The 16,841-nt window shown below is 44.1% G+C and overlaps 1 protein-coding gene across 1 annotated transcript; it reads left to right on the top strand.

Annotated features, from left to right (window-relative positions):
• The first annotated feature begins 4,547 nt into the window (after window positions 1-4,547).
• Window positions 4,548-15,139, top strand: LOC130112289 (choline transporter-like protein 1). Its single transcript, XM_056279609.1, has 16 exons — window positions 4,548-4,774; window positions 4,996-5,082; window positions 5,977-6,119; window positions 7,472-7,608; window positions 7,876-7,969; window positions 9,014-9,183; window positions 10,354-10,443; window positions 11,211-11,353; window positions 11,568-11,754; window positions 12,666-12,834; window positions 13,008-13,164; window positions 13,266-13,349; window positions 13,445-13,582; window positions 13,751-13,987; window positions 14,131-14,205; window positions 14,388-15,139. The coding sequence occupies exons 1-16, from the start codon at window positions 4,751-4,753 to the stop codon at window positions 14,409-14,411; spliced, it is 1,959 nt and encodes a 652-aa protein (XP_056135584.1). The 5' UTR covers window positions 4,548-4,750; the 3' UTR covers window positions 14,412-15,139.
• Window positions 15,140-16,841: the final 1,702 nt, after the last annotated feature.

Genomic DNA, 16,841 nt, shown 5'->3' with positions numbered 1-16,841 from the left:
CTCGTCCAGCGCGAAGGCCTCCATTGGCTTCTCTAGCGGGATGTTAGCCTGGGCCGCAAACTCCGAGTCCAGGAAACACTCATCAGCCCCCGAGTCGAGGAGTGCACCCACTGTGAGCCGCTGGTCAACCCAGGCCAGGGTAACGCTAACTAGATTGCTTTGTGGGGCAGGACGGCGGGAACAGGAAAGTCGGCTCACTAGGATCCCCCGGGGCCCCAGTGAGCCTAGTCTTTTGGCCGAGTGGGGCAGCCGCTGATCAGATGTCCCTTCTGGCCGCAGTAGAGGCACTGACCCGCCTTGAACCGGGCCTCCCGTTCGGCCGGACTAAGGCGCGTGCGCCCCAGCTGCATAGGTTCCTCCCCCGTCGTGGTCTGGGGCGCGGGGGGAGAAACGGCCACAGGGAAAGTGGGGCGAACAGGAGTAGGAATCCTGTTAGGAGTGCTGGGCGACTGGGGAATGGAGGGGGATCCAGGCAGGGCTCGCTCGCGCCTCCTCTCCCGGAGGCGTCCGTCGATGCGGATGGCGAGCTTGATCAGGTCCTCGAGGGAGGTGGGCTCCTCCCGGGTGGCTAGCTGGTCCTTGACTGCCTCGCTGAGACCTCTCCGGAAGGTGACCCGAAGTGACCGGTCGTTCCAGCCGCTCTCAGCTGCGGCCAGCCTGAACTCCACCGAGTAGTCTGTGACACTGCCACTGCCCTGCTGGATACTGCTCAGCTGAGCACCAGGGTCCTGGCCACCGACTGGATGGCGGAAAACCGTTCGTAGTTCCGCCTCAAAGGCCTCGTAGGTGAGGCAGAAACTGGCCTTCATGGACCAGGAAGCAGTGGCCCACTGAGCTGCTCAGCCTGTGCGCAGGTTGGTCACATAAGCGACCCGGGCAGCATCAGACGTGAACATGCTGGGTTGGTGCAGGAAGACCAGCTCACCGTGCATGATGAACGTGGCACAGGTCTCAAAGTCGCCATCAAACGGTCGTGGGCTGGATGGTGAGAGCCGCCGTGATGGTTTGCAACTGCCGCAGGATATCTGCTTGTTGGCTCGCCAACGCCGCCTGCTGCCTCGTTAGGTTACCCGCACAGGCCTGGAGGGGCGGGACCCAAGTCTGAAGATCTCTCACCGCGGCGGAGGCCGCATCTAGCTGCTGGGTGTGGGAGTTCGTCAGGCGGATCTGTTCGATGAGGGCCGCTCGAAGCGGGCTGGCCGGTACGCTCTCCGTGTCGGCTGGGGTCGTCATGGTCAGTTCGTACTGTTAGGGTTTTGCAAGGGAAAAACATGAACCAAGGGCTGGGATGAGTTCGTAGAGAAAAGGACCGTGAGAGGAGAGTCGCCGCTACTGCGGGGAGGTTACAACACGAACTGACAACGGGCACGTGGGAGGCCACCAAACTTAAGCCCAGCCCTGATGACTAAGCCCGGCCCTGACGAACCGATTGGCTGCCGGCGTGGGGTGGGCGGGCCACGGCGCCCTCAAATCTACAGGAACATTTTGAGGTGCACATTGTAGTGGCGTTACATTAACGTCCAGCTCAAAGTGTTTCGCCCGGGACTGACTCAATTGGGTCATTAAAGACATAATTGTAGTCTTTTAACAGCTGTTCTTTTGTAAGAGGCCCACCCAGACTTGCTTCTACTTTATTCAGCTCATCTGGGATTGTGAAGCTCATCAGGCCCAGACGTTCGCATGTGGCCCTGGAGAGGAGAGACTCTTGCTTGGTTTCGACTATCTCAAAGACGAGGTTGTGCTTTTCTCCTCGAATGACAGTCTGTGTGGAATCTCCCCTACGATGGCATAGTTCCCCCGGAATGCAGTTTCAGCTTGGTTGTGCTCGGGTGTAACGCTGTTCCGGGTGACAGCTTCTCTTTGATCTTCTACTCATAACATTGTGTAACCAGGTTAAAATTAATGATTTTATTTTGTTTGAGTATGAAATATCACCAAATCCTGTCTGTGTGCTGTTATTTGTGTTTACTACATTTTATTTTATGTCATTTACTTTTATGTATGTTTTCCAACGACCGTCATATACGTGTACTGTCGCTTTAAGAGAGAGGTCTTGTGGGTACACGGAAGAGGGAACGCGGGAGAGGCCATTTTTGTTTTGTGGGAGGAGTCTCAAGCAGCAATCGAGCCGAGCCACACGTGTTTCTTACCGTGGGACAGTTTTGCTGGTTGAGGAGAACGTAACCTTGAGTATCCCTGTAAGAAGATACTGCAAGCTGTGGGATAAAATACTTGTTTATCCTTTCTTACATCGGAGTCCCGTGGACGGTTTCTACTTCTAACGCACACGAGTGGAGTCCGGGTAGTGGTTGAACTTCGACCCCCACGTCCGTAAGAAACACCGCTCCCGCTGGAGGACTGGACGGTTGTCGAAGGGTTTGAAACCAAAATAAATGGCAAGGTGGGCCAAATAGAGTCCTGTGTGTCCCCGCTCCTTCCTTGATCATGATGATGATGATGATGAGAGACTGAGGGCCCCCCACAACACCTGGGGCCCCACACAACTAGAACACAACGCAGAGCTACTGATGAGAGTGACGGGCATGCAGCAGGCTGACCAGCATAGAACAGCATAGGACTGCCCCCGTTACAATTGCAAGTAGTGCCTGTATCTATTTTAGCCCCTGGGATTTCACGGTGCTATTACACTCAGTGGCGAGGAACAGTCTTTCATTAGTATGAGTCCCCTTCCCCTTGCTCAGCATCTTCAAGCACAGTCACTTTTTTTATGTTGTCGGACTTGCTACTAGTCTGACATACTTTGGCAAAGTGATTTGAAATGCTGCATGCTCAGCATGTCTTACAATAGGTTGGGCATTGCTCTCTGCCCCGCTTGTGACTGTTTCCACAATATTTACAGGTCCAATGTGGGTTTATTCCCATAATTTTCCTTGAGTTTTACGTCTCTCGTTTTACTTGTCCACGGCATTCACACTGTCTGTGTGCACGTGTGGGCCCTCCATAATTTTCATGCGTTTCTCTGTCAGTTCCGCAAGCCGACAGATTTTAACTGCTGCCGTTAGCGGCAGATCTCGTTCGCGCAGCGAGCGCCTCCTGATGTCCTCACTTGCAACACCTAGCACGAGCCTGTCTCGAATCAGTTCATCCTTTAGTCCTCTGACCTCGCATGACGCTGCTCTTTCCCTTAGCCTCGTTAGAAAACTGTCCTATTGGTTCATTCGTTTCTTGTTTGCAACACCCGAAGACGTACCTCTCGTAGGTTACATTTTTCGCCGGCTCGAAGTAATCCCCCAAGCATTTAAGGGTCTTTCTTTTGATCCTCGGTCAACGATCCTCGGACCATGACAACAACTTTTTTGTCTTTTGTTTGTGTTTTCAAATGTGTAGTTTTGCAACTGTGTGATTTTGTATCTCTGCCTTCTAATTGCTGCTGCCCATCTTGGCCAGGTCCCCCTTGAAAAAGAGGTTTGTAATCTCAACGGGATCCTCCTGGTTAAATAAAGGTTAAATAAATTAAAAAAAACAACGCGAGGTTGTGCATGTAGATGACGGCACTCGTTACCCATTAGCCGTCTCAGCGAGGCTGTCTGCACTTCATTCGGCTTCTCGTGTAGACCCGTTGCTAGCACACACACAAAAAAATCCTTGAACTCTGCTTGAAAAACTTCCCAATTCTTTGCTAAATCCCGGGACATTTGCATGCCCTTGGGCGCCGGAATGCTATTGCTCGCCATGGCGTGGATTTATTCGCTTATTTGGTAGCTAAACCGCTTCTGACACCATGTTTCAGCTCAAAGATTTATTTTGTTTATTTTTTATTGAATCCCGGAACTCCCCACATACCGGATATATCGTTATGACAACCTGGTTAACACACTTCACTAGTAGGTATCGCCAAAGACACAGTATCAACACATGCCCGCAACAGAGCTGGCGCTGGATCGGCTGGGAGGGCTTGGTCTGCTTCGTCCTGTTGCCACAGGAATCACGGACCCTGCCTGGAGGTGCGCCCGAGGAAACACGTAGGGCGGTTTGACAGGGCGCGTAATGCGTATCGGGGCAGGCTAGGCTAACTGCTAGCCCATGCAGAGCGGCGGTTCCGACAGTCATCCTTGCTGGCGTTTGTTAAATTGGACAGTGATTTTTTTTTTTTGGTTTGGATATATGTGTTAGTTTGAATAGCTGTGTGTGTTCTTGTAGTTCTTGAATGTGTTTTTGTCTGTATGTTGCACTGCTGGGCTGGGGGAAATGCCATTTCGTTTCACTTTGCGCAAGTACATGAGGTGAAATGACAGTGTTCCTTCCTGATTCCTCCATTATATGTTTTGCGCTTTATGTGAGTAGCGCCGGGCTGCAGTCCGCAGAACGAGGGGGGGGGGCTACACGTATGAAACGGGGCTACACCCCTCCTAGCCCCGCCCCATGTGTAGCCAGCTGGGTGTACTTGCTTCAAATTACTCACTGTTTGGTCGCTCAAATTTGAGCACTACTTTAGTTTACCACTGGATGACGCCAATCGCCTAAAGACAAGTCAAAAAAAGACGTTTCAAAGGAAATTTGATCTCTTCCGTATTTACACGCTTCAATGGCAGAGTATCCACACGTTCTTACTGGGGATTGCGCATGAGTGTTTGCAATTTGCTCGGGCGTAGCCTGAGTTTATTCGAGACTTCAACAGCGATTGATTAGTTTCGTCGAATTAACACAAGCAGAAAAGTGAGATGAGATAGAAGTTGGACGAAACGAAGTCACTTAAGTTTTTGTTTTGGAAGCTGAAATCAGCTTCGCCATGGGGTGTTGCAGCAGTGCAGAGGTAAGTTTAAACTATTAAAGTCAATGGAACATGGGAAGTAAAATAGAAACCCGAAATATCCAACATGGTTGAGATTAGCCTGGATAATATGTGTACTTTACTACTGCAACGCTTTGAATCTCAGCGGCTTCGGAGAAAAGGGGCTGGGGTTGGAGGAATGAACTACGGTCCAAATAAAGACCAAACGAGCCTTTCCTATCTATTCTTTCATGTCTTTGTAGAGCAAGCGTGATTGGAAGCCACTGGAGGATAGACACTGCACAGATATTCCCTGGCTCATCATATTCATTGCTTTTTGTGCTGGAATGGTGAGTTTTCATGTTGAATAATCACTTGAACCTCCTTGATGTAATTTATGTAATATATTCTCCCTTCAAAGGCAGGCAGCCCTGTGTAACTTGGCTACATAAGCCAACGTACAGTGCCAGACAAAAGCGTGGACACATTTCGTAGAATGTGTTTTTCAAAAATTTGAAGTCCTTGCCTATTTCTGAATTTCTTTTCAGTTTTTTTTAATTTTAAAAATATACATTTTAAAACTCCCTCACCTCAACAAGTTGTTTCATTTAGCACTTAAATTGATAGAATAAATAGAAAACCCCTACTATGAGTAGGTGTGTCCAAAGTTTTGACCGGTACTGTAGGTAAATGTCCAGTAGCCTTAAGTATGGGGTAGGCCTGTCCAGTGGTTACAAATCACTCTTATTTGTTACACAATTTGTTTAACTCTAAATTATATATTCATTATTGGCCCTGTAATACTACCACCTCTACTGTTGCAACTATTACTATTACAAAAATGGTAAATTAAATGGATTACATTTAATAGCGCTTTTCTAGCTGCAACAGCCACTCAAAGCGCTTTACAATCAATGAATGCCTCACATACTCATACACCGACAGCAGTGTCAACTATGCAAGGTAACAACCAGCTCATCGGGGGCAATTAGGGGTTAGGTGTCTTGCTCAAGGACACATCGACTTTTTTGCAAGGAGGAGCAGAGGATTGAACCCTCCAGTTACCAGATGACCTGCTTTACCTTTGAGCCACTGTCACTACTACTACTATAACTATCAAAAATAATAATTATAACCTCGACATATAAGGCTATCTACTCATTTTTATGCTATAAATCTTGTCCTCAACCCCATTAATGCAACATACAGACAATTTAAAATAACCCCATGTTTGTCACTTGCAGGGAGGTATCTGTATCTTCGCCATTACCACCGGAGCAGCCTCCAGACTCATCTCTGGATATGACAGCTATGGCAACATCTGTGGCCAGAGAAACACCAAGATCGAGGGAATAGAACTCAGTGGACGGGACCTGACTGAAAATAAGTAAGTCAGACATGTTGGGAATTGCTTAAAATGTGTGTAAAGGGGAATGTTTATGCTTGGTCATGTGTGATGGTGATCTTTTTTCTGATGATGAGCAGCAAAACATTTTTTAAAGTGTTTTTATAAATCTAGTGCAGTATTTGAAATGTTTCCAGCGATGTGTTTCTCTTCAGGGTGCTAATGGTGAAAGGTCACATATACCTTCCCATGTTCCCATATATGTTTGTGCTATGTTTATCTGTTGTCTTGCTTCACCCCGTTTATTGTAAAGCGACTTTGAGTGTTAGAAAATCGCTATATAAGATTGATTTATTGTTATTATTAATTTATTAATATATTCATTCACCAAAGAGGCACAGATTGTTGGTCTTCGTTTGTCTTCTGTGGTTTTGGTTCAGTTGTTGTGGAAAAAGCCATTCAGCAGTTACAGATGTGCCTTTGTGGTTGCAAGAGTTTCAGACTGTGGCTGAATCAAATTGCAACAATTCTTTATTTTTATTTTTTTGTAATTGTAAAGAAAGCTAGATGCTATCTTCTGCTCACAATCTTATGATGTTCCCATCTGGTCCTTTGATTTTACCTACTTATTGATGAATCTTATCATACTGCTCTGGTACCATAATTTACTATTACACAAAGTGAGTTTTTATAGTAAAGCTCATTGCTTTCCATATCCAAAACAATTTGATATAAAGTTTCTGAAACAGAACAATAGCCTAAAGACTCCAGGTTTTAAAAAAAACTATCTTTGCCTGCCTTTTGTCACACTTGCAGCACTGCTATTTACTTCTTTAGTATTTCAGTGTTAAGTGAAATACATATCACATAACACTAAGTAACAGCGTATATTTGCTGTTAATGTTTAGCATACTGAATAGTTGAACTGGTATAATCTTTTTAAATCTGGTAGTTCGATAAACAGATCGTACTGTCTTGGATGTATGTGTGTTATGTTTTTCCAAGACTTTTTTTTTTTTTACAGATATTTTATCCACTCCTATAATCTATATCAGAGGACTGTCTGTTTTTGTATGGGACAGCAATCTTCCAGCTATAGGCACAGTTTTGCTGAAGCAATGGGTCATGCGTCTTTGATGGGCTGATTGCCCAAAGAGGCTCTGAACAAAAGGCAATTTTGGTACAAAGGAGGATTTGTTTAACGAGATGGCAAATGTCACAATTTCTTCTTTTCCCCATGCAGAACAAGCCCAGTTGGCAGGCAAAAACTGAAAAGATATAAAATTTGATCAAAGGACAAATGTGGGATTTTACTTTTCATGGTGAGCAGGGGTTTGAGTTGTTAATAATGGTCACCTTGTTCATTTGAAAATTCATTTTTTTCCTCCCAACAGGTTTGTTTTCTTTTTGGAGCCTTGCAACATCAACTTCATTAACAGGAATGTCAAGTCAATGGCTGTGTGTGTTTTCAAGTGCCCTGATACTGAACTAAGGACATACAATGATTTAAAGAAATTTGCACTTGCCAATGGTGAGATGTTTTGCACTATAGAAATGTTTTATAAAATAATTTTCCTGTTTTCCTCTATTAAATATTTCACATTACTGCCATGTACAAAATCTCACTGCTATCTGTGAGTATACATATTACAATATGTCTAAATTAGATATGGTCTAGATTTTTCAGGATTGTCTCCTTTTATAAAGATATTGTTATATAGCATTACGGTGATCCATAATATCTTTCTATAGGTAGCAGGTGGAATCTATGTTCAATTCTCCTCCCTCTTTTGAATAGGATCTCAACTCTGTTCCTATGACATTTCTCCAACAAGGTATCCAAACCACCCAGACAGATCTAGTAAATGCCCCAAACTGCCAGTTCCACCAAGGTAATAAAGAATATTCCCCAGAAGTGATATATTAAACTTAATCAGATCTAATGTGATAAAGCTTGGCTCTTGACAAACCCAATGTTTTTTTTTATCCTCATCATTTTTACCTTCAGAAATATATTTTGGAGGGGCGTCCGGGTGGTGCAGCGGTCTATTCTGTTGCCTACCAACACAGGGATCACCGGTTCGAATCCCCGTGTTACTGCCAGCTTGGTCGGGCGTCCCTACAGACACAATTGGCTGTGTCTATGGGTGGGAAGCCGGATGTATGTGTCCTGATCGCTGCACTAGCGCCTCCTCTGGTCGGTCCGAGTGCCTGTTCGGGGGGAAGGGGGAACTTGGGGGAATAGCGTAATCCACCCACGCGCTATGTCCCCTTGGCAAAACTCCTTACTGCCAGGTGAAAAGAAGCGGCTGGCAGCTCCACATGTATCGGAGGAGGCATGTGGTAGTCTGCAGCCCTCCCTGGATCAGCAGAGGGGGTGGAGCAGTGACCAGGACGGTTTGGAAAATAGGGTAATTGGCCAAGCACAATTGGGGAAGAAAAAGGACGTGTGTGTATGTATGTATGTATGTGTGTATATATATATATATATATATATATATATATATATATATATATGTATATATATATATATATATGTATATATATATATATATAGAGAGAGAGAGAGAGAGAGAGAGAGACTAAGTTGTTGTGAAATTAGAATTTAATAAGAGTGAATTAATTTGTTGTCACCAGGGGCACCAGCACTTTAATCGTTTTTCTCAAACTTCCTCAAAAAGATAAAGAAAGAAATTGATGTAGCTAGCTTTGTTTGCAAAACAACTGTAATTTATGAGTCAGCAAATGTTACAGTGGATAGAGAGGAGAAAGATTAGAGTAAAAGCACACGACATCCATCATAGTTCATAGACTGGATGTGAACACAGAAAATTGCCAGGTCATGGAGTTAGCATAAATTGCTGTAGTTGAAGGATCACTCTGAAGCATTATCACAGACATTACATGCTGCATTCATGCGTTTTCCCTGTTTGTAGCAAATCTGTTCCACTGCTCCACCGCTGTGTTCCTGTGGACATCAGTTGTTACGCTGAGTTTGTGCAGGCCTTTGTCACCTTTGTCAACGATAACAGTGTTTTAAACAAGGTCATTGCTGGAGTCATGGCCAGCAAGGAGATCATCATGGGACTTTGTCTGCTGGCATTAGGTACAGTGTTTGTTTGCCTCAACCACACTGAGGTAGAGACTATGTTCAGACATTTTAGTACACACTTCTGTGAATGTTTTTGCCAAACGATTAACTGATGACCTCTGCAATGCAGTCAACAATTGTAGTTGGGGGCATCCGGGTAGCATAGCAGTCTATTCTCTTGCCTACCAACACGGGGATCACCAGTTAGAAACCCCATGTTACCGCCGACTTGGTCGGGCGTCCCTACAGACACAATTGGCTGTGTCTGCGGGTGGGAAGCCAGATGTGGGTGTGTGTCCTGGTCACCGCACTAGCGGCTTCTCTGGTTGGTCGGGGTGCCTGTTTGGGGGGGGGGGACCGGGGGGAATAGCATGATCCTCCCATGTGCTATATCCCCCTGGTGAAACTCCTCACCACTGGGTGAAAAGAAGAGGTTGGCGACTCACATGTATCGGAGGAGGCATGTGGTAGTCTGCAGCCCTCCCCGGATGGGCAGAGGGGGTGGAGCAATGACCAGTACAGTTCGGAAGAGTGGGATAATTGGACGGGTACAATTGGGGGGGGGGGGGGTAAAACAAAAAAAAACAAAAAAACAAAACAATCATAGTTGAACTGAAATGCTGTCTTTAATTGTGAGGCTTGAGCAGGGATTTTTGGGGAGGAAACTATTTTAAGTCAGACAGTAACAAGAAATGTTTGAGTGGCTGACCCCACCATCTTGACATGACTTCAGATCAGTTTCAGAATGCTTCTTTCATCTGTACTGTTTGATCTGTATGGTTTTATGTCTTTTATTTCTGGTCTTTTTTTCTCTCCAGGTGAGATATCTTGTCAGGCAGTTTCTTGAATTGCCAGTTGCCCAGTAAACGGGGTCTTTTACAAGCCACAAAACTTTCCATTGGTCTCCCTTTAAGTCAGTCTGCAGTCATTCGTAGAATCATAGGATAGATGGGCCATTGTCATTCACACCTTATTTATCCTATTTACACTGAATCCAAACTTTTTTATATTGTAAATATACTGGCTTTTGCTTTTCCGAACTAAAGCAATGATTTATCGAGGCTTGAAATGAAAGCCTGCTTGAGCTCAATAGTCTTTTATCAGTGAAACCTGGACATTAATGTTTTGTACATTTGTAATTTTTGACATTCTAATAAGGTTCCCCATGTCCCATCTCTGACACAGTTCTCTCCTTGCTGCTGATGGTGATCATCCGTTATATCTCAATTGTACTGGTGTGGATACTGACGGTCTTGGTTGTTCTGGGTTCCATAGGTAACTCTTAGATAAAATGAAAACAGTGTGTTTTGTTTTTCTTGATCTTTTTTTTTAATACTACTACTACTTTTGGCTGTTCCCATTAGGGGTCGCCACAGCGGATCATCCATTTCCATCTCTTCCTGTCCTCTGCAACTTCCTCTGTCACACCAACCACCTACATGTTCTCTCTCACCACATCCATTAACCTCCTCTTTGGCCTTCCTCTTTTCCTCTTCCTTGGCGGCTCCATTCAGCATCCTTCTCCCAATATACCCAGCATCTCTCCTCCACACATGTCCAAGCCATCTCAATCTTGCCTCTCATGCTTTGTCTCCAAACTGTCCAACCTGAGCGGTCTCTCTGATATAATTGTTCCTAATCCTGTCCTTCCTTGTCACTCCCAATGAAAATCTTAGCATCTTTTTTTAATTAGAAACAAACACATATACAATGCAATGTACAGGTAAATTGCGTTGATGGTTAAAAAAAATTACATGATCTGGGGTGCCTCCATAGCCGAATGGTTAGAGCGCATACCACATGGTCGCAACCGTTGCCAGTTCGATTGCAGCCGGCAACCTTTGTCACATGTCTTACTCTTCTCTCTCTGCCCATTTCCTGTCTGTCTCTTCGCTATCATTGTTGAATAAAGGTGAAAATGCCCAAAAATATTCTTTAAAAAAACATTATGTTTTCTCATGTATAGATGATGACTTTCTGATCAGAATGTTGTTTGAATTCATGACTACTAATGCTGACTAGATAGTACTGCTGTATTTCAGGTGGGACAGGCATCCTCTGGTGGCTGTATGTGGACCACAGGAGTGCCCTTAATGATAAAACCCTATCGGTGTTTGGGAAAGAAGTGGTCTCGGACAATGTTCAAGCCCTGCTTGTGTATGCCATCATTGCTACTGTTTTCACGGTGTGTTTGAAAGCATGTGTGCATATATTTCAATCTTAAGTGACAATACACATTTCGAGGGAGCAATATTAGTATTGTGTTATTTGCGAAAATGTTCACATACAGTTAGCTCCTTAATAGCAAATTAGAAGTGATATTTTACCTACTGGTACCACACCCTTATCACATGTGTTCAGTGAATGAACATTAAACACTCCTCTGTCTAACTCTTCAGGTAATTCTCCTCCTGCTGTTGTTCTTCATGAGGAAGCGTGTAGCCCTTACCATTGCCCTGTTCCATGTGGCTGGTAAGGTATTCATCCATCTGCCCCTGTTGGCGCTGCAGCCATTTTGGACCTTTATCAGCCTCATGCTATTCTGGGTCTATTGGATCGCTGTGCTCCTCTTCCTTGGCGTTTCAGGTTTGTGGAGGAAATGCAAACTATTGGACATTTCTGGTCCTGTGTATTTGCACAGTTTACAAAATAGTATTCAGACAATAGATTTATTTCACAAATGTCAATTCTAAGGCCAGTTTACTTTAGGAATTGCAAACAACCACAGCATTAATTGTGTGACATTTTGTTTGGGTTTGGTGGTATGACTTTCCTCCCACTAGTATTTGGAATCTTGTGCCAGTCCCGTGCTGTGGGAGGACAGAATCAAAGAGCCACTTCTTTCCTCATGTCCCACTCCCCTTTTCAGCACTACATCTTCAACTCTACCAAAGTACTACTTAGAATTTAAGTGCGTCAGCAGAGGTCAAAAAGCAGTCAAATTCATATGTTGGTGGTATCATAGAATCATAATTTAACTGCTTCCAAAGAGTCATCCACTCTCCTACGCTATACATTCTGGTCTTCTTTAAGGAAAAATAGTTTCTTGATTAAAGCTTGCCTCATTTTACCCATCAAATGATTTTGATAATGCATAACTTGTGATGGTAAAACACTACATTTCACTTGTTGGAGCTTTTTTTCTTGCCTCCCTGCCTAATCCAAGTGTGGTAGAGATTGTGAATTGCATGCAGTTTAGCCCATGGCCACAAGTCAATATGAGTGCTGTTGGAAAAAATAGTACAATTGCAGGCTGCTGAAGAAAACGGTAGATAATAGTTAGCAGTGCTGCAGATGATGATGATGGTGATGCATGATGTCACTTAATTGTAAGCAGGTGAATGATGATCAGAATTTCATAGGTTTGCTTGTGAGAATGATGTGCAGAAAGGATGGAAATGTATAGTGGTCTGATGGGCCCTTCTCTGGAAATTTGAGTCAATTTGAGCAGGAGTGAAATGTGTCACCATAACTCTGCAGGCTATGTCCTTTCACAGGTATCCCAGTTAAGAACAACTCAACAGGTCTTGCAGAGTACCAAATGAAAGAACCTGTTCGGTACATGGCGTGGTACCATGCTGTTGGTCTCATCTGGATCAGTGAGTTCATACTAGCCTTTCAGCAGATGACAATTGCTGGAGCTGTAGTTAATTACTACTTCACAAGGTAGGGATAAGAAGTGTCTCCCTTGAAAAGTAGTTTGTGCTCTTATATGCAAAGTATTAATTAGTGTCTTCGCCTATAATTCATTTTGTGTCATCTCTCATTTTACACACCACATGAATTCAGACACTACATGAATTCAGACAAGTCCCCTTCTTGTGTACCTATAATTTTAGGAATAAATCGCAGCTCTCGCTCACTCCTATCCTTTCATCTGTGGTGCGTGTGTTGCGTTACCACTTGGGCACTATAGCGAAAGGCTCCTTCATCATCACTCTTGTGAAGATCCCACGTCTCATCCTGATGTACATCCATAGCCAGCTCAAAGGAAAAGTGAGTTGGGAAATGATTACCTAGGATTACAAAACCTTGATTTATTATACATTTCATGGACCAATCATTACTAATTTGTGAATTTCTTGATTTTTTCATAGGAAAATGCCTGTGCCCGATGCATGTTAAAAGCTTGTGTGTGCTGCCTGTGGTGTCTTGAGAAGTGTCTAGCATATCTTAATCAAGTAAGTAAGTTCAGCATGGTGATGGAGGATAATCCGTTACCCACTCAGTACAAGTCTGCAAGCACTTACGTGTCAATACATGTCTGTTATTTCAGAATGCTTATACAGCAACAGCCATCAACAGCACCAATTTCTGTACCTCAGCCCGCGATGCCTTCACAATCCTGGTGGAGAACGCCCTCAGAGTGGCTGCCATTAACACAGTTGGAGACTTTGTCCTCTTCCTTGGAAAGGTACAGTCCAAAGAAATTCATTTGCTGTCTGCTGTGATGATTCTTTTTTAAATGTGATTATTCTGCTACAATATCCTTAATTGCACTTTCAGCTCTGCTCCATGACTTGAGTGTGAAGTATTTTGCATTCGTCGACTTTTCTGACCAATATTTTCTCCACCCACTTAGGTTATAGTAGTTTCCTGTACAGCCTTTGCTGGGGTTTTGGCGCTGAACTACCAGAGAGAGTACACCGTATGGGTTCTGCCTCTTCTCATCGTGTGTCTGTTTGCCTTCTTGGTGGCCCACTGTTTCCTTTCTGTGTTTGAGATTGTGGTAGATGTCCTCTTCCTCTGTTTTGCTGTGGACACAAAGTATAATGATGGCAGCCCTGGGAGAGAATATTTCATGGACAAGGCCCTTATGGTGAGAGGAGAGAGTCAGGGGAGATAGACGCTTAAACTTACACAGCGTCCTTTCCTTCTGATTGCTAACATATACCATATCCACTTTATATTGGTTTTGATAACGACTCAATCCATCACTTTCTGTCTGTCTTTCACTTCCAGGAGTTTGTTGAGAACAGCAAGAAAAAAGGCCGTTACAAAGCAGATGAGGGAGAGGGACGTGAGATGAAGTCCATGGTGAGCTTGTAGAAGATCATTGTTGTCCCACTAGCTCTTGCAATTTGTATGTTCCTGAGCCTGTTTGTGAATCTCTTGTCATATAAATCTGTCACAACTACATTTAAGATGATGTAATCATTGTTGGGAAGGCAAAGGTGAATGATGGCGTGATGAATGAAATATATTTCTTTTGCTTGCAGGCTCATGGTGGGACTTTAGCATGACTGGCCAATGCATACTACATGTACTAAAAATACCCAAAAAGCTTAACTCTTTGTGAAATATGGTCATCCGTATTTCACTCCAGGGACGTCAGTATCATGATGCACTTTATGGAGAAGCTTTACATAGTTTTAAAGAAACGTGCTTTTTGTAATGTCTGCCATAATCAGAGGAAATGGGGCATCCGGGTGGCGTGGCGGTCTATTCCGTTGCTTACCAACATGGGGCTCGCCAGTTTGAATCCCCGTGTTACCTCCAGCTTGGTCAGGCGTCCCTACAGACAAAATTGGCCATGGATGCAGGTGGAAAGCCAAATGTGGGTATGTGTCCTGGTCGCTGCACTAGCACCTCCTCTGGTCGGTGCAATTGAAAATGACATTTTATTTGATGTGTTAATCTGTGTGTAATGCTTACACATTTAATATGGCAGATACATTGTATCAAATGTATGTTTTTCCATTAATATTTTGGCTTTGTTTCATATCATTGTATTCATTTGTTTTTTGCCATCTTCCTTTTTTTGTCACCTTCCCCTTAAATTTTAACAAGAAATGAAATATATTTCTTTTTCAGCATTATGTCATGCAAATAAAGCCATTTGAATTTGTTAGTTTCTGTCAATAGTTCTGTGTTTATTGTGGAATGGATAGTCATGTTTTGTCCCAGGCTGATTTAGTTGTTTTACTTTGTGCAAAGATAAAGGGACAGATCATGGTGAATAAACAAAAACTCAGGAGGTTTGTTGTTTGATCTTTTCTTCACATTACACAGATATTCTTAAAGCTGTCACACCCTGGATTTGGGACAAATCCGATTTACTTATGCATTACAACATGTTTTCAACAAGGCAAATGTAATTCCAATTTCCATCTTTGTGTGATACACCAGCTTTCACAATGTATTATGTTCGGCAAACTGCACCCTACTTTGGAGTATAAATCATACATCAGACAATACTCACCATTGGTCAGCGAGTGAAAAAGAAATGAATTTACATGATAAAGTAATTTAAAATGTCACGGGTGAACGGTTTCAGTGTGCATCTTGGTTCTGAGTCATACCGTCCAGGAGCAGTACATATAATTCAAGATCAATTGGGGCTATAACAATCAAAACTGCTATCTGGCCATTATTATTGTGACAAACGCGGTCTTGAAATGCCACTCGGTTTTTGATCTCTCTGCTCCTTTGTGGTTTATGAAATAATACACAGGAAATGAATCACTTGAGCCCAAATTTTACCATCAGATGATGAAATGGCAAGCAGGGTTAATGACCATCTTCAAAGGACACTGATGATTCATGTGCCTAATTGACTTTTTACATGAAATACGGAGGCCTAACATGAATAGTTAGGATAAGAACAGTACATGGATGGCGCCCTGTAAGTCTATCTTTTCTCTCTCAGCAACTAGCTTAAACCACGTGATGGCAGCAAATCCTCATATGATCGCTCAGCAATGCTCCTGCACTTCTCAATCTAAAGTCCATGTCAAATTTAGAAATGACTGCAAGACACTGCCCTAATAATGATTTTTACTCTTGAATATCAATATGTTTCATGCACTTGCGTACATGAAATGAAACATATCATTTCCCCCATCCCCCAGCAGTGCAACACAGACAAAATCACATGCATCCAAACTACAAAAGTACATATATCCAACATATCCAAAAAATAAAAATTAACTCTCCAAGAGAGTGAACGCCAGCCAGGATGACTGTCGGAATTGCCGGTCTGCATGGGCTAACAGTTAGCTTAGCCTGTCCCGTGTCTCTCCTTTCAGACCGCCCTCGGTTCTTCCTTTTCGGGCCTAGCTCCGGGCAGGGCCATGGTCCCTGGGTCCACAGGATGCAGCAGACCAGGCCCGCCCAGCCGATCTAATGCCAGCTCTCCCAGCCAGACACCCTCGACACACCTCCTCACACTCCACATGATGACACCAAAAACACAGTCAACGGCAAGCGAGGCTGCCGCCAGACTGCCCTCGGTGTTATTGGAACTGCCGGTCTTGCGTGAACTAGCAGTTAGCTTAGCATGCCCTGCTTCCGCGTCCTGTCAGACCACCCTCGGTTCTCCTCTTCGGGTGCAGCTCCGGGCAGGGCCACGGTCCCTAGGCCAACAGGACACAGCAGACCAAGCTCTCCCAGCCGACCCAGCACCAGCTCTCCCAGCCATCAAGCGAAGACAATTTAGACGCAGACGTGGACAACGACACTGCATGGACGGTACTGGGTGAGGCCGCTGCAAATGTGAGTTCGCGCCGCCATCTTCCCACACCGGAAGCGGGATGATGATTCATATCCGTTAATCAGGAATATACAACGTCAAAACCAAGTAAGAACATACACTGTAGATCGCCACTGTAGATTAGACAACAGTTTGTTGTTCATCCAATTGGCTTCTTCAGTTCTGTTTTCATGTAGAGAAA

The sequence above is a fragment of the Lampris incognitus genome, chromosome 5, assembly GCF_029633865.1.
Source record: "Lampris incognitus isolate fLamInc1 chromosome 5, fLamInc1.hap2, whole genome shotgun sequence".
NCBI classification, from domain to species: Eukaryota; Metazoa; Chordata; class Actinopteri; order Lampriformes; family Lampridae; genus Lampris; species Lampris incognitus.
This window is presented reverse-complemented; position numbering and strand designations above follow the sequence as displayed.

Excerpts from the sequence above, each read along its gene's own strand:
- LOC130112289 (XM_056279609.1), top strand. The coding sequence starts at position 4,751 with ATGGGGTGTTGCAGCAGTGCAGAG. Across the intron at positions 4,775-4,995 it reads GGTGTTGCAGCAGTGCAGAG|AGCAAGCGTGATTGGAAGCC; the intron begins GTAAGTTTAAAC and ends ATGTCTTTGTAG. Across the intron at positions 14,206-14,387 it reads GACGTGAGATGAAGTCCATG|GCTCATGGTGGGACTTTAGC; the intron begins GTGAGCTTGTAG and ends TTTTGCTTGCAG.